Consider the following 24,096-nt stretch of genomic DNA (forward strand, 5'->3'; position numbering starts at 1 on the left):
TACGGCCCTATACTGGAACTGCTGTATGAGTAATTATTTCCTCCTTTGAGAAATGATTCTACTTCTGGCCTGATATCATTTTAAAAAACAAATTTGTTGATTTTTTTTTCGTAGTTCTTATAAACAATGGCATAATTTTCTAGATTTCTAACAACCACAAAGACATTTTTCACAGTTCAATACTATTGTTCTAATGATTATAGTATCACGGTATAGTCTGATCATAAGGTTTTGCCTGTTTATTTTCTGACTAGCCTCAGCATTTTTTTCTGCCGTCCCACAAACACATGTAAAATATGTAGAGCAACTTCACATGTAAATAATAATAAAAAACAATGTTGTGTTTTATATAACGCTTTATACCAAAGGTCTCAAAGCGCTTCACAATTATTACCCCTGTTCATCAGGCCATGAGACCAGTTTTTGCAGCAGCTCGAGATCAGCGCATTCTGGTCTCTACCTTCACAGGTACCCATTTATACTCCTGGGTGGAGAGAGGTAATTGTAGTAACATGTCTTGCCCAAGAACACAAGCACCGTGTTCCCTGTCAGGGTTCAAACCCACGCACAGTACGTGAGTCAAACACCGTAACCATTGGACCACGGCGTTCCACAGTTCAATAGATGATCAATCAATCTTTGTCATTCACAACTTGTGAACAAAAGCTATGCTGGAGTTACAAGTACATGTAGGCTGACGGTCGGCCTACTTATTGTGGAAAGAAAAGCAGGAAGAGAAATGGGGATACTCCCATTCCTGATGTTGCCATGGCTTTCAAGTTTACTATCAACGGACCCCTCAGTTGACACCCCTTGCCCCGCCCCCTTTTTCTTTACCTCTTCTGTGGGAGCCCGGTGACATACTTCCGTGGCCCTGGAATGGATCGATGGGCGCCATCACGCTCGTGTGCAGCGCAGAGTCGGAATTTGTTCTGCATAAAAAAGAAGATGAAGTCAAAGCAAAAAGAGTGGATTTTTTAAAAGTGATATTAGTAAACTGAAGTCAATCGAATTGATAAAAGTAAAGGCAAAAATGGTTCAATAGAAGGTTTAACCCACACCACTTGAGAAACTTTTACTAGATAGTATCCTGAACCTGCCAAAAATCCCCCAATTTTTTCCATGTAAAAATGTTGGTGTCCTCAGTCCATCAGAATCCACCAGTGAGTCCATCAGAATCCACCAGTGTAGTACATATACCTCGTACACACCAAACATATACCAAGGAGTAAAACTGTTGAGAACCTGAACCAATCAAGTCCCCCTACTGCTCAATATGGAGGTATCCCGAATCCATCAAAATCCTGCAGTACTGCTAGTCTTTCTGTCCTGCATCCATCAAAATCCCCCAACTTTTTTGACATGGAGGTATCCTGAATCCGCTAAAATCCTCTAAAACAGGGCTGTGTATTCCAGTGTCACATGAAATTTGGACTCGAAATCCGGTGCCTTTTAACATTTTATTGGTTGAACGTTTACAATCCTCACATAGGAGTGCGAGAGTCAGCATTTCATAGTCCTAAATTCACAACACAATGGCACAGCTGCGTTCTGTGCCCCTGTGCAATACGCGCGACGCGCACGCCAATCTCCATATTAGGAGTTGTTTACCACTACTCAAACCATTATAAAGCTAGAGGGGTGTCCGGAAAAAAATGAAGTAAAATTGCTGAACAAAATCATTGGAAATTGATAATTTTTGCCTTGTTTTGATTTTTGGACCGAAAAGTTAAGATTTTTTTGACCGAATAGGTACATGTATGAATTTCGGCTTAGGTAATTTTCAGCATCCAGACTCCAACCGGTCTTAAACATAGTGTTTAAAACCGGCCAAGCACACATTTATTCCCTTATTTATTTTATCAGCATTCTGAAAAAAAATCTATAGGCCTACTGTAGGCCTACTTGTCACTCACCGGTCATACACGTGTACAATGTACATACGGGTGTGTGTACAAGTACATGTGTGTACATGTACATGTATGCACACAAACAGTGATCCTTCTTGTAGTTCAAATATAATGAAGATTAAGGTTCAATTTCATTTGATGAAATTTAACAGTAAATTCATCTTCATACAAACTTCACATACAACTGTACATGTACGTACATTCATGTACATTTGTTCATGTACATTTGTTCATGTACTGGTACTTGTATAGATATACTGTACATGTGACAACAACATATATACACACACTGTACATGAGTTGACATTTAAAGGGAATGTACATCATTGGCTTTTGCTGTAATTTTCAGAAATGAACTATTTGAGGGGTTAGTATAATACATGTATATCAAATATTGTTACACAATATTGTTTTGTGTTCAAAAAATGCTGGAAAAACCAAGAAAAGCAAAAAGGTTTAAGTAGTCTGGTTCCCTGACTCCACTAAAGATAAAATGGATCAATTTATAGATGTCGGAAAATTGTAAGATAAGGGAACCAGTCTAACTTGCCTGCACCCGTTCATGAACATGTAACCAATAGCAAACAAAATTTGGACTGAAAAAAAATTGTTAATTTGGAGCAGTAGTTGAAAAATAGTTAGGTTTTTCCAACGGTGGTCGGCCGACCACCGTTGGAAATGTATACAAAAATACCATTTTCTTGAAAATGACTCGACACCAGGTGCCATAATTTTACAGGATGCTTAAGACTGTCATTTACCAACATCCTAGTAAGGTATTTCGTAAAAACTTGGTAGTTTTATTTTTCGATGTTTGCAAATGTTGTATATTCCCTTTAAGGTTCAATTTCAATTGATGAAATTTAACAGTAATTCATCTTCATACAGTAAATTCAACTTCACATACAACTGTAAATGTATGTACATGTACATTCATGTACATTTGTTCATGTACATTTGTTCATGTACCGGTACTTGTATAGATCTATATACTGTACATGTGACAACAACATATACACACACTGTACATGTATTGACATTTAAATGGCAATTAAAATTAGGATACTGTGTAGCATAATATTCATATTCACATTTTAGTACACTCCCTGTACATGCAGCTGTATCAACTTCACAAGCACACAACAAATTTCAATTATTACAAATGAGAAAAATCAATGAATATTTGTACACACTTATTGACTTTGAACAGGTCAGTGTATCTAACAATTGAACAAGCGATTACTTTCAGTATCGCGATGATTAACTAAAAATGTGGCCATGACCTTATACTTTTGGCTGGTGAACATATTTGGTTATTATATTTTTCATTTCAAAAATGAAGCTTGCTCATCCATAAATTCTATGAGTGAAAGTACCGGTGCTTATTAAAATGAAAGTAATCCATAGTTAAGCTCAATATGACCTGACATGACCTTCATGCTTGTACAATCTTGATGATCACAGACAAACATTGTACATGTACAGGTTGTATGCGCCTACCGGTACGCATACTGTAATGGTATGTGTATGAGTAAACTTGAGATAATAGGGAGGTTTCGCAAGCGAACGGATACGCTTACACTTACGTTTAGCTATCCGTATCCGTTTTTTACTTACGTGTAGCGAGCGAGATATGCGTGTCGTCTGCACGTATGACGTCATATGCCACTCACTATCCGCTAAACGTGCAGACGACACGCATATCTCGCTCGCTACACGTAAGTAAAAAACGGATACGGATAGCTAAGCGTAAGTGTAAGCGTATCCGTTCGCTTGCGAAACCTCCCTAATGATACCTAAAATATAATTTGTTTTATCCACGTAGCTCAATTGTCATAAAGTGTAAATCTACCAGTAGGCAATATAATGTACTAGTATTAAAGGGAATATACAACATTTGCAAAAATCTCACCCCCCCCCCCCCCCAAAAAAAATCAAATTATTATGAAATACCTATAACTTGCTGGACTGTTAGTAAATGACAGTAAAAATCATCCTGTAAAATCGTGGCACCTGGTGTGCTGTCATTTTCAAGAAAAGTGGTATTTTTGTTCAATTTTCAACTGGCTTTTTTTCCTTCAAATTACACCCCCAATTTACCATATTTACAGGTAGTTAGACCACAATTTGTTTGTAATCAATTACACACCTATGAACAGGTACAAGCCAGCTAGACTGGTTCCCTGACCTTACACTAAGTTTACAGTTCTCTGATGTCAATAAATTGCTCCATTTCATCTTAAGTGGGGTCAGAGAACAAGATGACAAGAACATGATTGGTTTTTCTTGGTTTTTCCAGCATTTACGAACACAAAACTTCAAACAATATTTGCTATGAAATATTACCCCCCCTCCCCCCCCCCCCAAATCCATTCTTTTCTAAAAATGACACAGCAAAAGCAATTAATTATAAACATACTTCATCTTTGACAAAACCACCCACAAATTTTGATTACAACTTTCATTTGTTTTTTGCACCGGGTATGTGGGCCAGGGGTTGGATAGAAGGCAAAATATTGATTTTTTTCCCCCCAAAGTACTTTAAATTAAAAAACTTAAATAACAAAAAATAAAAAAAATTGAAAAGTTAAAGAAACAAAAACGAATTTACATTGCTTACACAATTTACATACATGTGCCTTTCATTTCCATAGCCCGTGTAAATATAAATTTTATTTTCAAGGTTAATAAATTTTGAGTATTTCAGGGCCTTTAAACACATGTAAACATCGCACGTCATCCACATATCTGATCACTTTTTCAAGCAAAACAAAGAATCAGTTCCCATTCATTTGTATTGTTCTTATGCACACAGCTCCGTCAATTACCGACCAGTTTGTCTGATAATGGATGTCATGACCTCAGAGTGAACGCTAGTCATCGTATCCCATTCAGAGGTTCTCTCTAGCTGAGGACACAGTCAAGCTGAACACGGAAAGTCAATTACGGCAGTTCAAGGCAAATGCATCATGCACTGACATGCATATCACTATCTTCTTGTGCCTTTCAATTTTGTTATTATTTTTTTTTGAAGGTGGGAGAGGGATTGTGTCTTCAAAACAACTGCTTTAGGTTTATAATTGACAGGTAAAAAGACAGAAATAAATGTTAACCCTTCCTCTCACAGCTTTTCTTTATGAGAAAATCCTGAATTACAATGTACATGTACATGCAGGTCAAGAGAAAAATATCTCGGTTTCCTATAACCGTACCCAACCTAGAAAATCATGAAGGACCTAATTCATTTTATTCGAAAAAAAGAAAAGAAACTTAAATGTTCAGCAGAGCAGTCTTGCAGTACTGTGCAGCGAAGCCTTTTAACAGCACAGTAAACGCAGAATGAACAGTTGATTCAAATGTTAACTAAACATTACAAGTACTCTAAAATTAATAAGTAATCGACCATCCCACCCTATTTTCTTTTCTGTCTAAATTTTTTTTAGAGCCAACCCACCCGATCTACACTGTATTTGTTTTCAATGAAATAGGAAACACAATTTTTCTTTTCTTGACCTTATCGTGACCAATCCGTGACAATGCAGAAACTCTGTTGTGCATTCTCTGTATTTAAATCTCTTAGGGTATCAAATCCAATGTAAACTAGGGCGTCTACTTTACAAAATCCAGCAAAATCTTCCCTCACCTTTTCACGGATTTTGACTGATCTGGGAGGTTTGAGGTTTATGGAAGTAAAATGTTTCTAAATAGTAGACTATAATGTGCATCTACATGTACATGTATACGTAACTCAATAGGCCTGAAGAGTAAAGAGACGTACGGTACAAAGACAAAGATGATGAAGGAACGTTCGATTTTAAGGTGGGAGGCAAGGTTTCAGATGATATTCCAGGTAGGTCCGTAGTATCGGGCAACAGTGAAACTCAATTCGAGTGTCAGCCTAAGAGAGATTCGAACCTGGCTCACAGAAGTGGAAGGATGGGAAATTGTCACAATGCTATTTAACCCTCCTGCAATTTAAGCAGTCACAGACAGTCAAAATTTCCATCCACTTCCACTGCTATACTTTTAACACAGGCTAGTCACCAGCAGTCAGATTATATGGTATGTCAAGCAAGCACTGCGACTAGTCAAACTCAGTCAACAGACCACGAACAGACAAAACAGGCAAGTTGCGGGCACAGCTGGCTTATCAATCACCTACAGTCAAAGCAAAGCTGTATCAAGTAACAAACAGCCACAGCTACCCCTGGTAGTCAATCCTGCTTTATGTAGGATGGGAGCTCTTAACTGTTGAAAAGAGTCACTTGACTGAAAGGACAGCTTGGCACAGAATGTATGTTTGCATGGGAGGGATAAACAATGTATAATAAAATAAATGAGCAAACATCTAAATATCCAAAAGGCTATTTGTCTTTTTACAATTCCTATTTTCTCCCAAATTCTTGTCCGTTGCAAATTTGCAAAAATTCGTCCACCGGGTTAAAAAGAAACACCCAAGCTGAATACAACAAACGACCAGGTATCATAATACACGAGGAATGAAACGGGAAGCTACCTTTGTACAATGTAGAGCGATTTCTCATTCATAACAGTACAGACCTTTTGTTGTCCTGCGCCAATAACACACCAGTCAATTTTTACCCCTGAAACTAATAAGCGCATGAACAAGCATGGCCAACCCAGAACAATTACGGGCCATGTACTTGAAGGGGCCGAATCAATACATTCATCATTGTCCGGGATGAACCGAGCAGATGAATGGCCGGCCGCGCTCAAATGTACTAGGATCAGGGACTTTTGTTCATGTTACAGCAAACATGTCATTGGATTAATTTTAGCTCGTGGGCGGAGAGATGATCATTAAGAAACATGGGTCCTCACTGAATAGGTAATCATCAACATCAATTACAGGGACAATGTACATGTACGCAATAGGAAAAATAATACACACATGTATACATTGTAAGCACTCTCAGAAATCTGTATATGTAGCAGGACTGAAATCGGAAAAGGTTTTGACACAATTGGATTTGGAACCAAAATAACAAAGTCCCTAACATACATGCAGCATGTTTGAGATGCACATTGTCTCAAATTATAAATTCTTTGTGGAAAGAAGCTGTAATGACAATTTTGTTTATGCGTAACCTTAACTGCCTCGGTCCTCCAACTACCTCCAAGTAAAAAATTGGATACAGCCTCAATCCTCCAAAGTCCTCCGTTATTTCTTGCATTTGTTCCATGGAGGGGTGACCACTGCCTCAATCCTTCAAAATCCTTCAAAATCCTCCAATAATCATACAATGAGGAATTGTCAATGATTTCCAGAATGAGTGCGGATGATACTGTATCTAGTATAATTTATGCATGTACCGGTAAATGAAGCCTGGTTTAAGTTCCCTAATTGTGTTTTGTACTGGTCGTGTAATCCTTATTATGCCTTTTTATGTTTTTACCTCTTGTCTATTTATTGCATTATTTTATTACCTCTGTCTATTTCTTAATGTTTAAATTAAACCCGCTCATAATTCAGCCCTCGGGCTGCTATGGGAAAGTGTAATAAACCATTTAATAATACTTAAGAAATATACCATTAGGGAGACATTCCCATAGAATTGTGTACAAAATGTTTTCTGACTTTCCTGACCCCTAACCCCAATTTTACCCTATCCTACCCCCACAAATGTTGGTCTTTTTACTAATTGGACCACGAGCAATCGATCTAGCTTATTTGCAATGGTAAAATTTTGCGTCTAAATAGAATCTGAGGCATTACGGAGACATTGAAATGTCTCCCTAATGCCACATGTCTCCAAAAGGTATAACTTCTGATGCTAAAGTGTCTCCCAAATGGTATAATTTACGATGGCTGAGCATATAAGCAACACAAGGTGGAGCTTAGGGAATGTACAACATTTGCTTTTGCTGCAATTTTAGAAATAAATGGATTTGGAGGATTAGTATGATATAGCAAATATTGTTGAAATGACTTGTTTCACGTTTTGGGCTTGTAGATGCTGGAAAAACCATGAAAACCAATCATGTTCTTGTAGTCTGGTTCCCTGACCCCACTTTCGATGAAACGGAGCAATCATGACTTTGGGAAATTGTAAGGTCAGAGAATCAGTCTAGCAGGCTTGTACCCCTTCACAGGTGTGTAATCAAATGCAAAGAAAACGCGGAATAACTAATTTTGAAAAAATTGCAGTTTTTGAAAAAAGCCAGTTTTCTTGAAAATGACAGCACACCAGGAGCCACAATTTTACAGGATGCTTTAGACTGTCATTCCCTAACAATCTAGTGAGGTATTTCGTGATTATTTGATCATTTCGTTTTGTGATGTTTGCAAATGTTGCATCTTCCCTTTAAGCCCTTGACACAATGCATCCCCCCAAATTTTTTACTTGCACAAGTTGATTTGTTTGTCTAATAATTATATAATTTACCAACTTTGTTCTTGACTTAATGTAACTTATTTAACTTTTTTTTTGTATAGTTAAAATTTCTTTTTATATTTATTGCTTGTTGTTTTCACGTATGCCATTCAGTTTGGAGAACCCCTAGACAGAAACAACGTTTCTTTTGGGCAATCCTTCGGGAGCTGAATGGTATTTTGTTTTTGTTTGTTTGTTTATGTATCTAAAGCTTTTGTTGTTTTGTGTTGTAACTTTAGTCATTTGTTTACATGTATTTGTTGATATTTTCCCAAGAAATAAAATAGTATAGTATAGTATACAGCCTAAATCCTCCAAAACCACCTAGTTGATTTTGGAGATTCGAGGAGGGTTATGGTTAATCGCTAATTTAACAACTTTCCAGTACGGGAGAAACTGTCACATCGTACATGTACCGTAGGCACAGGTACCGGTAAAGCCAGACCAATTAACGTGGGGTGCGTTGACCACGAAATGCTGACAGATCTACAACTGTATGTGTGGTCACAAAAATAGTCAGGAAATTATGTATCCCCAACCAGTTGCCAGTAAATCATTGGGGGGGGGGGGGAGGACTTGACATACGGTAATCTAGTGCTAGATTTACCAAAAGTGATATGATTTCTCTGACACGAATGACAACTTTGCCGACAACAATGACTAACTGGGGTGACACCCCCCCCACCCCCCCCCAGCAATGCCCATGATTGTCAAAAGTGGAAATGTGCAGAGGGTAATATTGCTGTGAGAACTCAGAAATCAGATTTTCTGGCTGTTTACGTATCATGTGTCTAAATTCTAAGTACATAATACAGCTGTATCAGTCAGATGCATTGTCCAAGCAGCTTTTATACACGGTTCTAGTACGTGCCTGGTGTCCTTGTTTTTGAAGTTGTACAATGTAGCCTCATAGGGTTTAAACACAGACATGAATTGTACAGCCTCATACAAACCACGCCATAATGAGTGTCCAATGCTGGAGACGGGAAGGCCTTAGGCTTCAACAGAGAGAGGAAAAGCTTCATTTGGGAAAATTGGCATCCTGAAATGCATACATGAACATGTGTACAACATCCCACGATATAAAGCTGGAGTGTTGATCCACAGTGCAAAATAAAACTAGTGTTCCGCAAGTCCACGTCGCCTTTTTTCACGGTCAATCCCTATAGGTTTTGTGTTCTTAAAAAAAGTCAAATTTTGTGCATTTTTAAACGACCTAAATTGACTCCTAGAGGGCCTTTGACCGCCAATTTCGGAAGACTTGCAAGTTACATTAAAATCCATCAAATTCTGTAGACAAACAAATATTTGAAGCATATTTGAATGATGACCTCTAATGACTCATGACCTTTGACCTCAGTAATCCCATGAAAAATTGTGTATTCCCACCCAAGGGTCATTGCATCCAAGTTTTATCAAAATCCATGAAAGCATGTAGAAGTTATACATTTTTTTCAAAAACTTAACCTACCGATAAACTTCAACATATGGTCATATGGAGATACGGAGATACTGAGACCTATACGGTCATACATAATTTAGGACTGGTAAGTGTCCCCAAAAATTTGTTTAGGCGACACAAAAATAAATAAATTGTAATGCTAAGCGTGCTTTCGATCGTATCACAATCTCAAAGCGCTTTACAATTATTCCCCTGTTTATCAAGCCACAAGACCACGCAGCAGTCGATATCAGCGCACATTCGGCCTCTGCCAGTACCCTCACAGGTACTCATTCATACTCCGGAGTGGAGAGAGGCAGTTGTAGTTAAGTGTCTTGCCCAAGGGCACAAACACCATGTTCCTGGCAGGGTTCGAACCCACGTACCATCATACATGAGTCAAACATGGTAACCACTGGACCAATTGGCATTCCACAAAAAATCATCCTAAAACTCTACAGGCATGCACATGTGTACAAGTTTGTCTATAAATTTCCCAAAGATTGGATAATTATCTGATATTAATGGGGTTTATTTGGTTTTTTTTTAAATGCACCAAAGAAATCCCCCCCCCCATAAAACAACCCCCCTCATCCCCCCCCCCCCAAAAAAATACATACATGTCTCAGGCATACTTTTTTCCTTTACTGTTTTCTTGACAGCTACATGTACATGTACCGTACATGTACCGGTATTTATCTGATTGATGCGTATACATGTTGATACATGTACATGGATGTAGAGTAGCCAAACAATTTGAGTGGGTACTGATGTGTAGCCGCAGCTGGGCTAACAACAATCAAACAGTTGCATGTAGCTCAGTGAAAATGTTTGTCCTGTCTGTACAAGTCATCTTAGTACATACACATTTATGACCTGAGTTTTATGTTTGCATTCATGCGTAACACTATCATGCCTTGATTAAGCAGATTAGAAAGACATTAGAGTGCAGTTAATGTGTATGTAAATGCACATGTCCATTCATAAACTATACCTGAAGCAGTTTACCTATTGGTCGACAGCCCATCACGTGGGTGTTTTTTAACCACCAGTAACAAACTGCTGACTGTCACTGCGTTCTGTGCCACCTACCGGTACATACGCGCCGTAGTACGCCCAGTACACGCCAAGCGCACAAATCTCCATATAAGGAGATGTTTAGAACTAGATGCGAAAGGAACCTACCACAGAAATGGCCAGAAGGGTTTTTTCATAGAACATGAAGTAAAATAGTTGAACAAAATCATTGAAAATATGTCAATTCTTGACTTGTTTTGACTTGTTTTGACCGGAAAGGTGTTTATGAATGGGGAAAATAGTGCACTGGAACAGTTTTAAATGTGATGTTTAAAAGCGGCTAGGGGTCGGGTCACCGATAATAGCCCTCGTCTTTGGCTCAGGCCATTATCAGTGCCCAGACCCCAAGCTGGTTTAAAACAACACGTTTGAAACTGTTCCAGCACACTATTAATTCCCTCATTATGCACATTTTTTAGCATCAATCATGTACAGTTGACTTTGATATGAAACACAGGGCAGAATAATGTGCATGGTAACATTACATGTATTCATTGCACAATTGACCTATCGCGGTAGAATCACGTTAGAATCGCGACAACGCAGCTTGTGAAATATTGGCCAATTACATACAAACAGACGCGGAACGCGCAACATCCGAGACAAACAAAACTTAGCGTACAAAAATTCCATAGGGTTTTCTAAGGGGCGTGGCTAACTCTCAAACGGCAATAGGTCAATTACAATGTACATGAACTTTCCAGTGCAGCAGTCTGAATACATCTGGCACATGCATCATAATGAACACAGTTAGCATTAACTAAAGGTGCACAATAGGCTTGCACTTTTTGCTTCACACATGAAATACTCATTTAAAACTCCTCCCAACGACTGTGCATTTCGGCTCATCCATGTGCAACTTTGCAATGCCCAAACCGTATGCGTTAAACCTCCAGGCACAAAACCCGCATGAAATATTACGCAGTTCACCGATAAACATATGAACAGATAACCCTATGTATAGGCCTGGGGAAGGGATGGTACCGAGGTGCTGTGGGATTTCATCACGGCGCGCTGAGTGCTCGGCCCACTAACACATAAATTATGACATGTGGAGTTCAATGTCCCTTGAGGTGTGCAATAAGGTAGAATGAGACTGCAGCTACGGTGCTGGTCTGTGTGTGGTGGGTCTGGGGGGTTCACGGATATAGCAATTTCAAGATACGGCAGGCTGACGACGTGAGAAGTGCTTGGTGTTGTCAAATCAGAGTTGGCAACTAGGAAATGAATGTGCATTATGTTCATTTCGCTGAGCTTGGCTCGGCTTGGCTCTGCCAATGATTGTATCAGGATGGGTTTTACAGAGCACACATACATTGTATATATTTAGAATATATCTGCAGTGCATATTTACAGTGACGTACGTGTATGTATTACAAGAAATAAACAAATAATGCTCAACTGTTAAGCTACGTGTTCACCGACTGATAACAAGTAAAATTGCTGATGATAGACTTAGGTCAAATTTGTCAACCCAGCATCTCAACTAATCAGTCAACCAGTCAGGCTTCTACCTAAACTGCAAGGAAATGGTTTAAAAATCCATTTGCCATGTTCCCGCCACATTTAAGTTTATAAATCTCAACCTCTGCACTCCTATTAATTAAGGGACAAACCTGGGAAAACTTTTAAATGTAATGTTCTGTTCCCTGGCTTAAAAAATTAAAAAACACAAAAGAAAACAATAACCCTCCCCCCCCCCCAATTTTTTTTTTTTTATTAATCAATAATTAATTCCACCTAGAATTTATAGTATAGTTTTATACAGTATTTGGTCTTTTTGTCTCGTTCATTTCGGTAATGCTTGAAACTGGGCAATGTTTTAAAAATGTCAGAAATGGTGCAGTGCACTGATTACACTGACAGCTTCACAGAGAGTCTAAAGCCTTACATATTTTGATGTCTTTGAAAAAGACAAAAAAACCAAGACTGATAGGGTTGTTGACCCCTGCGGAATGCTCCAGATTGGTGCCCAGGATGTACAATGCATATATCAAGTTCCTCTCGGGGTGTAATGGTGTGAGTGAGCTGACATGATACTATGGTGTCGGTTACCATAACGCAAAAACCAAATGAAAAATTACTTGGGTACTTGGTTACATTTCTCTAAGTGATGACAAACTCTACAGAATGTTTCTTAGAATCCGGTTTACTTAGAAAGAACGAAAGAACCCACGTGATTTCTAAGCACAGGAGCTGTATTTGGAAGGCTTACAAAAATTCTAAGGTACACATACAGTATTGAGTTATTGACTTGAGGGTCTAAGAAAGCGTGTAGCCTGCACTGCAGGGAAGGAGTTCAGGGGACTTGGCCCATGTTGATAATATTAAGACAAGCATGACTAGTACAATGTATCGGTACAAGGGAATTTGATACAAACAAGTGGATGCTCAAAGATGCATTCCCTGTGCTATTTTCAAGTTTCACCTCGAAAATCAACTTTTCTTTTTTCAATTGCTATTTTCCAAGAAATATAAAAGTTATTCACTTTTGAATGAGATATCAAACAAACAAAAATCCACCAGCGTTTTGTTATTGAATAATTTTTTCACAAAACTCTAATTATTGGCTGCCAGACAACGGGACGTATTCTTAACTGTGGAAAATGAAATATCTTTTTCAGAGGGTTGCAGAGGCCCAAAAAGTAGTTCTTTTTGTTAAAACAAAACATACATTTTGAAAATTTGTTGGGGAAAAAAATCCATATTGTGAAGAGCACTAGGGTACCATCTTTAAGTAAGCAGCTCACCTCATGAATAGTTGTATTACATTGTACCACAATGTACTCCTTGGATCCATTCATGTTCAACCATAAAGTGTTAGGGTAGTTTGGGCAGTATGAGGGAGTAACACTAACAGGCAGCGCACATTTGGGGCGTTACAGTGACTAAGGCCAAAAAAAAATAAGTCTCCAGTTTCTGGTATGCGCGCGCATCGCCGTAGCCATGCGCGTCGGCAAAATGAAAACGTTTTTTTTTTCAATGTAAGATGATGTCTCAAAACCGCCAAACTCACTGGTTTGACTGGAATCCTGCTGACTGCACAATTTTAAAGTGTTTTTAGATGGGGTTACGATCGAGTATCAGCTTTATGTGGCCTCTCTGGACTCCCATATATTTTGCACTAAATTTAGTCTGGCACCATTGGCAGTCATCAGCCGACATTTGAAGAAAAAAGTAAAAAAAAAAAAAAGCCGCGTCAGAGATAAACTACACATAATAAACTTTGTGGTTGAGACAATTGAAGTCAGAAACGTTTTCTTGAGTAATAAAACTGAGGTTTACTACCAAAAGCTACACAGGTGAGGCAATCTGAATGAGCCAAAATTTCTACAATTTTCCCCAGTGTATATTTCCAGAGTTGATGAATCATTTCACTTTCACATAATTTACAAATGGATTATGGTGTGTATTTACCGGTAGTACAGGAACCGGGTTCCCTATTGAAGTGAAACACAGGTACCCAGTGTTGTTTATGTTCAGTCGTGCATAATTAAGCCCTGCATTATGCTGGACACCATCCGCACTGCTTCTGAATGTCATCGACACTGCCTCAACCCATCTACAGTGAGTGTTGGAGGATTTTGAAGGATTAGGGCAATGATCGCCCCTCCGCTGAACAAATTCAAGAAATAACGGATGATTTTGGAGGACTGAGGCTGAATGCAATTTTAAAATGGTGGCACTTGGAGGATTTTGCAGGATTGAGGATGGTTCCTAGCCAAAAGGGCCTAGGAGGTTAGAGTTAATTCTCATTATCCCTTACTCTCTGAGGGTAGTTTACTGCATGTCAGTTGGTTATGCCAATGCCCTCCAGCTGCAGTTTATTGGAGGATACTTTGATGTAGCAGTGAAGGCTCCAATTGGCAGGAGTTGGAGGCCCTGGAGGGTGCCTGATACTGACCAGCTGGGGGCACTCACTTTGTTATCAGAGGACTCTCATTGTTCTCTGTGGCATGTATTGGAGTGCCTGTCCAGTTACCCTTGAAATGACATGGCAGATATTGGAGGGCCATGCAAAAAACATAGGAGATTTTCTTGAGGCACAATTGGCATGCGTTGGAGGGTCTAGTAGGGTAAGGGTTATTCCAACAAAATTTACAAATAATATTTCAGCCATGTACATGGATGTATCATGAGGAAAAATATGAACATTGTGACTGGTTCGCAGCAACTTGTTTTTTTTGTGCGTGAGTTGCTGGACTTGTTTTGCCAATCCTCAGCCAGAATGCAAAGTGAATATATCGAAAAACAAATTGTTGGGTTCTTGGTACGGTGCTTTTTTGTGTGTGGTCGATAACACTATTGTTAATCAACAATGCAAACAAAAAAACTTGGCAGTCACATGATCTCCACTGGATCAGTCTGACATTTAAGGCGAATCAAAGGACTTGGATTCAGACTGCTTGATCATGTTTTCTCTCTCCCTCCCCCCCCCCCCCCCGATTTCTTTCTGGCAATAGCCTCATCTATTTTAGGCACTATACATACATGTGCTAGTGCTGTGCCCTACATCTCTTGAGACAGACCCGACCCACAGGCAATTCATACTTTGTAAGTCTGATATTTTATGCTCACCCCTTGAGGGTGTGTTTCTCTTTTTGGTTGAAATCCTTTCACACTTATTAAACTGGCTCCATAGCCTGCTGCAATTCTTCGGTTATTAGAAGTCTTGTTGTGCTACTCCTTTTAAAATTAATTTCCATTCCTTTTGCAGTGAGCCATTTTGTTAAAAAAAATTGGAAATCAAACTGCCATGAATTTCTTTTTATCGCGCTAACAGTCCTGAGTCCTCCAATTTCAATACGATTTTGCACACTCCCAAGGTAGTTAGGGTCAATTAAGGCCAAAAAAAAAAAGTCTCCGGTTTCTGGTATGGAGCTTGTCCAAAAAGTGGTGCGGCGATGCGGCTTTTTTTTTTTTTACCCGACTTTTTGGCTTCAAATGTCGGCTGATCACTGCAAATGGTGCCCGACAAAACTTAGTGCAATATATGGGAGTCCAGAGAGGCCACATAAAGCTTATTCTCGATCATAACCCCATCTAAAAACACGTTGAAATTGCGCAGCAGCAGAATTCCAGTCAAACCAGTGAGTTTGGCGGTTTTGAGACATCATCTTTCATTGAAAAAAAAACTTTTTCATTTTGCCGACACGCATGGCTACGGCCCCTGACACAGCAAATGGTATAAAACTGCCTCACATTTTGCCAGTCAAGTGAAAACGGTCACTGCAAAATGACTCTGCCAGAAACCGGAGACTTTGGGGGGGGGGCCTAAACTATGATTTTTTTAATTTTATTTTTCGGTTTCCAGCAAAAACAAACTTGGTATAGGTACATGTAACTCCCTGCTTACTTTGAACCACGTCCCTCAAAATCCATCACTCACTCTGCTTCACATAATGCCTCAGGAACAAATCCATTGAAATCCACCACTGGTGCTGGTGGATTTTGATGGACTTGGTATACTTTTATGTTCACATGACATACAACAACAATACATCCATGCTGGACCAAATCCATTAGATTCCAACTGCAGTGCTTCAGGCCTCCTGGCCCAAGTCCTTCACACTCCATCAAAATGCCGTCGAACCAGCCGGAGTCTGCAGGACCATGCCTGCCAAAATCCTCCCGATTGGGGGATGAATTTTGATGGAGTTGGTAAGATTAGGGTTCATGTACCTATGAAATTTTGTACAGCAAATGGTATAAAACTGCCTCACATTTTGCCAGTCAAGTGAAAACGGTCACTGCAAAATGACTCTGCCATACGTGTACAAGTAAGGGCACGATATGTAAATAAACAAAAAAATAATAATGTGAACATTTATGTATCTCATGTCTAGTTACTTGTTTTACAATATTAAAAACATGTAACATTGACTTCGCCAGGGCTTCGAAGTGAATTTCTGTTCATCTTTTTGTACACTAACAGAGATAATGGCTAGGCCAGTAAATATTGTGACCGGTACTTACAAATACATACATTCGCAAAAGATACTATGTGTGCTATGTACAGTTTGTACACTGTATGCTGTGCAATATTGTACAGTATGCTAGGGCTGCATCAGCCCGCATGTATTATTCAGTTACTTGATTAATTAATCGATCGAAGTGTCGATAATTTGGTTACGTTTTTTCTATTTGATTAATCGAAAACCACTGTGAAAATAAAGGCTTCCTTTCAAAAGGTGTAAGAAAGCAGCCAAAAACGTCTTGACCAAAAATCTCAAAAATTCCACGTAGATGGACGCTAGATGGAATCACATAAGTTTTTTAAAAACTCAAGACATTTTTCTCAACCGAATTTTCTGAGGATAAAAATTGGTCATTCGTAATCGAAAAGGGAACGATGAATCAATTTTAAAAATAATCGCAACCTTGCGGCCCAACAGAATGCAGTCATACATACATGTATACCCATACATGTATGTGTACGCACAGAAATGATGTACATGTATGATCATAAACATACTGGTACTTGTAAGCGTACAGGTAGGGATGTACGCATACATGTTTGTACACTTCTCCAACGCTTCATCATGAGTATGAGGTTATCAGAAGCCATCAGATTCAGATCCATGGTTCATATCCATAGAGGATGGTGCTCATTTCCCACCCAGTATGCATGCACATCATGTCTTCGTTGTACATGTACATGTACATGTACGTGACTTCTTTTATCGTGCTTGATAGGTGTATATGCACATATTCTATGCATGCTGCAGTTCTCCGAACATTGCATGATTCATGATTTCATCCATGAACATGTATGTATGTACACGTATGTACATGTGCATGAACATGTACCGGTACATGAACCTGTACATACATGAACATGATTGAACATTCTCAATTGTACAAAGTACATGTTGACAGAAAAATAAGCTAACAATTCCAGTTTCTCTTTGCCGAGTGACACTGTGCACGTGCAAGTGCATAGCCCACTTACATGTACATGTACATGTAGATTTCTTATTTCATTATTAATATTATTTTGCTAAAAAAAAATGGCAACAAAGATCTCGACTTCCTTCCAGACAATAAAAGCAGCTTGCCTGCTGTGATACATGTAGATAAAAGAAACAAATTACAAGCAACTTAAAAATCTGAGATCGTTTTCTCTCAAACAGGATGAGTTTTAGTACCGGTAGTGCCTTCTCAAAGTCCAAGGGATTTTGGTTCATAAATTGCTGAATTATTGAAGAACAGACATGTATACAAAATTAAATATTTAATCTGGCAAGCTGACTGCACAGCACACTTAGATTTTTTTGATAAACAGAGATGTTTCAGGGTTTTGTTGTTTTTTGTTTTGGAAAGTGCAAAGAAATGATTAAATGATTGATGAATCTCACAAGTATTCAAGAATGACAGACATGCACTTAATGTATAATACAAATAAAGACAAAAGTTTCTTAGTGATATGACAAAGTCAATAACTGTGCTTCAATGACTTCTTGGAAGGAAACATTACAAGCCAACGACAAAAAACCATCGCTCTGCCATCTTATTAACAAAATTAAGTGAACTTCAAAAAAATCCCTGCACCATAGCAGTCTGCCTGTGCCCGAAGCACTGAACAGCTACATGAACGCCCTGCATTCTCTCGGTACCGTACAGACTACAGCATGCGTTGAAAACAACAGACGCCCTATTTTTCATTTCCTGACAAATACCCTGAGCCCTGCCTGCATCGGCTGTACAAATGACCCCTTTCCGGAGTCCTATCGGCTACCGTCTCTTCCCAACACCCAAGCCATCCATTATTCATGAGAGCATTCACCTTGTGGGGTGGGAGAAGGGGGAGGGGGGGGGGGGGGGGCTGGGGGAGCTTAGACACAGCAAGTCATGAACATGACTCTCCCTCATTTTTTTTTATACACTCTCACGGTCTCTTCAACAGCACCTCCCCTTTCCTCTTTTGTGCAAACACCCGCGATGGCCGAATATTGATACAGCAAATATATACATGTATATATATTCCAAATGGCCCCGAGCTTAGAGGGATAACATCATCCACCTGCTTGTTGGCCGGTTGCCATGGCAAACGGTGTTTTGATTGGGATTTTTCAACAAACACCACCTTGGGTGGAAAATTGACTATTTAAAGCTTCACTGTACATGTGTAATATACATCACGCACAATTTTACATTATGATCAAGTTACATTCTGCAGGCCAACCAAAGAATAAAGATGCTAATTGTAATGTAAATAAATTAAGAGCAATTCAGTGATGCAATGGGAATGTCATGGTACACGTACATGAATGTTTTTCAGTTTCACTTACATGTAATTTACATTATGCACACTGACACTGCATTTTTTATACTAGTTTTATCGTGTAGGCCCGGTTGTGTAATGTGGGAACATTAATAATTTGTTTTCTTTTGCACCTTTAAAAAAAAAAATTCATTTATAAATAATTAGTGGATGTAATAGGCTCCATAGACCTGTCTAAAAAATAGCAATGAAGGATGTTACGACTGAGAAAAAAATCCAAGAGCTGTATGTACATGTACATGTACATGATGATAATTCTGAAACTTTTCAGATAATTATCAAGAATGTGTACAGTATCAATGCTATGCTGTACAATTTTGTTGTTGCTGCATTATTTTCAGAAATGGATGGATTTGGGGGTTAGTATTTTAGCAGATATTGTTACACTGATCTGTTTAAAGTGTTGTTTTCATAGATGCTGGAAGCCAGGAATCAAATGCTGTTCTTGTAGTCTGGTTCCCTGACCCTGCTTCAGACGAATCAGAGCAATTTACATATATACGTCATGGAATTGTCAGGTCAGGAACCAGACTAGCTGGGCTTGCACCTGTCAACAGATGTGTAACTGATTGCAAACAAAATGTGGACTAACTTGGTAAATTTGGTAAATTGGGGGCAGCATTTGAAAAGAAAGTCAGTTTTTCCAATGATGGTCGGCCAACCATCGTTGGAAATTGATACAAAAAATTCACTTTTCTTGAAAATGACAGCACACCAGGTGCCATGATTTCACAGGATGCTTGAGACTATTATTCACTTACAGTCAAGTGAGGTACCGGGGTATTTCATAATAACTTGGTAGTTTTTTTTTTATGTTTGCAAATGTATTACATTTATTAGTAAACCCCAGAGGTCTGAACTCAGACTTAAAGGGAATATACAACATTTGCTTTTGCTGTAATTTTCAGAAATGGATGGATTTGGGGGGGGGGGGGGTTAGTGTATTATAACAAATATTGTTACACTGACTTGTTTGAAGTTGTGTGTTTGTAGATGTTGGAAAAACCAAGAAAAACAATCATGTTGTTGTTGTCTGGTCCCCCGACCCCACTTAAATTGAAAAGCTGGCTTGTAGTACCCATTTATAGTTGTGTAATCAATTGCAAACAAAAATCAGACCAACTAAATGTTGTTAATTGGGGGCAGTATTTAAAGAAAAAAAAACCCAGTTTTTTTCAAACTCTGGTCAGCCGACCAGCGTTGGAAATTGACACAAAAACACCACTTGTCTTAAACATGTCAGCACACCAGGTGCCGTGAGTATTTCAAGATGCTTTAGGCTGACATTCACTAACACTCCCGCAAGGTATTTCATAACAATGCGGTAGTCTTGTTATTTTGTTTGCAAATGTTATATATTCCCTTTAAATCTTACATGTAATTACTTGAATTAGTTCTTGAACATGATTGACTCAGGCTTGAACTGAAGCTCCAAAATGAAGGTAAAGTTTGCCGCAAGAGCTCAATTGTTTTAAAGGAGCGGTTTAGACCTAAATCCTGCAAAACAGTTACATGTAATCCAACAGTCTTCTCGCAACCATCCGTTTATACATGTCCATGCGACAACATAGACACACAAACCTTTTCTTTATCTTGCGTTTTCAGGTTCCTTGCATTCTTAAACTTGGCACTGGATGCAAATGAATGCACGATGCGCATGGGGATGTCCCTAAGCTGCGCTGTTCCTGTGTAATACACTGCCTTGCCTTCTTACACCTGAACTTCAGCCGTGATAGTGACGTGATAAATTATTCACTGTCTTATTATCCTTGGCATTTCTCAGCCGGCCTTGCTGTTTGGGAAAGATGCAGGCTATACATGTATTGTACTGGTACATGTACATGTACATGTATACCTGTAGTCTATCCACATGTACATGTACAATATGGAGGAACTGCTATTATAATATTCCAACAAAATGATAGTAATATTACATGTAAACTGAAACAATCTTCTATCCCTTGAGTTTTATCACTTGAAAACCTTGCTTTTCCCACCTACATTCCATTTAGGGCACTGCTTCTCAATTCTTTATTCCACGTGAACGCATCTCCCTATCTTGAGATCACTGAAAATACAAAATCTAGACCTACATGTACATGGTACCTGCAGTTATAAATAAAGGCTTTTCTAGCCTTATAATTGAGGGGTTTTCTTTGGTGGAGGGGACGGATGGCCATTCATAATGCATGTCCAGCCCTCTCCACACATCTTTTAATGTGAAGTGGACAGTAAGTGCCTGAGTAAACGAGCACTCGGTCAAGGGAGGGGAAACATCAGCATGCAGCGCATGTACATTGTGTAGGATGGTATCGCACCATATGAAAGCACTGTATCACGATCAGGGATGCAATTATTTGTTGGGATCCATTGAAGAAGGAGACACATATCATGATGGACGATGAATGACAAGTATGTATTAAATATCTACTTTAAATGATTACAGGTTTTGCTCTAGCTCTTTTAACATAATAAATACACCTGCTCGTTATTTCTAAAGGAAGAATTCTGAGAAACATCCCAACAGTCAAGTTAATAACAAGCAAATGAAATTAAAAGGCATGAATAAACTTAGTATGCGAAAAAAAATCCCAATTTATCAGTAATGGGCAACTCCAGCGTTATGTGTCCATGATATAGAGCTTTTAAGAGCTCAGTGATTTACATGTAACGTGAAAATGTATATATTTAAAATCTTAAATACATAACGTGTACATGCATACATCCATCAGCTAGTAATGGTCAAGGAGATTACAGACTAAGAGTTTTGGATCATTTCTCTGAAAGTCTGAATCTTTATTAAATTAAGATATCATGGTTAATTGGCTCTTACACGATATTACACTTCCTTTCATATTGCTGAAATTGTCCCAATGTAAAAATACAGCCAAAAAAATTCAGATCATGTACAAACGCCAAAAGACAGAACAATGTATAACTTTAAACCAAGTCATATATGTACAATTTCCCGAATGGGGGTTAATTTGTGGGAGATATTTATTCAAAAATAATTAGAATATATGCAAATGAAGCTGTCTTACCTTCTCCAGCTTGTGTCGCTTGGTGGTGACAGGTATGGCGTCTGGTATGGCGCTGTGTCGTGTGATTAGTTAAGGCCAACAATTGACATATCCAGAACATATCTATTCAGTTTGCTCTCAATCATACTTGTTCCGTCTGAAAGCATTGTTTCGTATCTAAACATGCTAAATAAAAAAATAAACACAGCAAAAATTTAATGTGTTGATTTGTAGTAGACTCAGTGTGCACTACATGAACCTCAAACTTAGGGTTACTTTTGAATGAGACATCGACCCAAAAAAAATCGGCCCATGTTATATTTTTCAATTATTACTTTACATTATATCCGTTCGAGCGGGGTAGGCTGGTTCCCGCCCCACAATCGGTATTGCTAATGTACAAACTGGAAGCAATTCTGCTCGCATTTTGCAAAGTGGATCAGTTTGTGCCCCAAAATAAAGGGTTTTTTTCAGAGGGTTCAGATCTCCAAGTAAGGAAAAAAGGCGGGTTTTGTTTGTTTGGAGTAAAAAACAGAGGTTGATAAATTATTAATAAAAAAAAAAAAATCGAATTTGTTGAAGAACATGGAGTATGCAACTTTAAACTGATTCTATAACGACACTGATTGTGCCACCCTACTTGTATAAATGCATACATATCTATATTATAGACGTCACATGTATACATACCGTACATGTACACGTAAGTATAAATGTTGTGCATAGAGTCAGGTTGATCAGGCCAAACCGACCCGAAACATTATAAATATACCGAATCCGACGCGAAACCGATCTGAAAAGTTCCTAAAACTGACCCGACTTGACCCAACAAAAATTCAAGGAAAACCGACCCGAACCTTTCCGAAACCGGACCAACCCGAAAAAACCCAGAATATCTGGCTTGGGCAACAGTGCCCATTTTTTTGTGCCTTAACTTACCCACGTCGCGTTAAAATCGTCGTCTCTCAGTAACTGAATCATACTGTACGGTACTCACATCGTGACCTTCTGGTGGGCCTACATGTTAAAGACCGTGCGTGATAGACCGCAAAACTGGTCGTACCGGGCACAGAGACTCTGCAATAAATATCCGTGTGAATTTTTGAACTGTTTCGGTTTTGGGTCGGGTCGGTTTCAGTTTTGGGTCGGGTTTGCACAACATTAGTAAGGCCAAAAAAAAAAGTCTCCGGTTTCTGGTATGGAGCTTGCCCAAAAAGTGGTGCGGCGACGCGGCTTTTTTTTTTTTTTTACCTGTCTTTTTTGCTTAAAATGTCGGCTGATGACTGCAAATGGTGCCCGACTAAACTTAGTGCAAATGTATGGGAGTCCGGAGAGGCCACATAAAGCTTATTCTCGATCATAACCCCATCTAAAAACACGTTAAAATTGTGCAGCAGCAGGATTCCAGTCAAACCAGTGAATTTGGCGGTTTTGAGACATCATCTTTTATTGAAAAAAAAACTTTTTCATTTTGCCGACACGCATGGCTACGGCGACGCGCGCGCATACCAGAAACCGGAGACTTTTTTTTTTGGCCTAAGCATACAAATTCTTGTAGTTAATTCTGTGTTCCATAGATTCTCTACACACTAAAAAAAAAAGACCCAATCAGCACCACCCTGACTCGTAACAACGATTAAGCGACAGATTTAGGGGAATAATGCCCATGTACAATGTGCACAAGTGCACCACAGGGTACAATTATGCTAAGATATCACACAACTGCAAACAGTTTTACCATGTTTGTCAGGATACATTTTTCGTAATGGGAGAATATTCTAAGTGCATGTGACAGCCCAAAATGGACTGTGCAATAGAGGTCATTCGGTGTGAGCATATTTCCCTTCTAATTCCAACCTATATGTACGAGTACACCACACTGGGATTACATGTACATGTGCACGCAATTATCACTATACAAACAAATGTACACTGCAACTTTCCTTAACCCTAACCCACCTCACTCCTC

At 38.9% G+C, this 24,096-nt stretch overlaps 1 protein-coding gene across 4 annotated transcripts in view; it reads right to left on the bottom strand.

Moving 5' to 3' along the window:
* The window catches only part of LOC119740957 (CREB-regulated transcription coactivator 1-like), a 56,433-nt gene that overhangs the window by 19,930 nt on the left and 12,407 nt on the right, over positions 1 to 24,096 (bottom strand). For all 4 annotated transcript variants that reach the window (XM_038216477.1, XM_038216476.1, XM_038216475.1 and 1 more), the window contains exons 4-5: positions 22,149 to 22,207; positions 838 to 932 (exon numbers count right to left, since the gene is read on the bottom strand). In XM_038216477.1, coding sequence (XP_038072405.1) covers positions 838 to 932; positions 22,149 to 22,207 — 154 coding nt within the window. The remainder of the gene's footprint in view (positions 1 to 837; positions 933 to 22,148; positions 22,208 to 24,096) is intronic.

The sequence above is a fragment of the Patiria miniata genome, unplaced genomic scaffold (assembly GCF_015706575.1).
Source record: "Patiria miniata isolate m_02_andy unplaced genomic scaffold, ASM1570657v1 HiC_scaffold_5, whole genome shotgun sequence".
Classification (NCBI taxonomy): Eukaryota; Metazoa; Echinodermata; class Asteroidea; order Valvatida; family Asterinidae; genus Patiria; species Patiria miniata.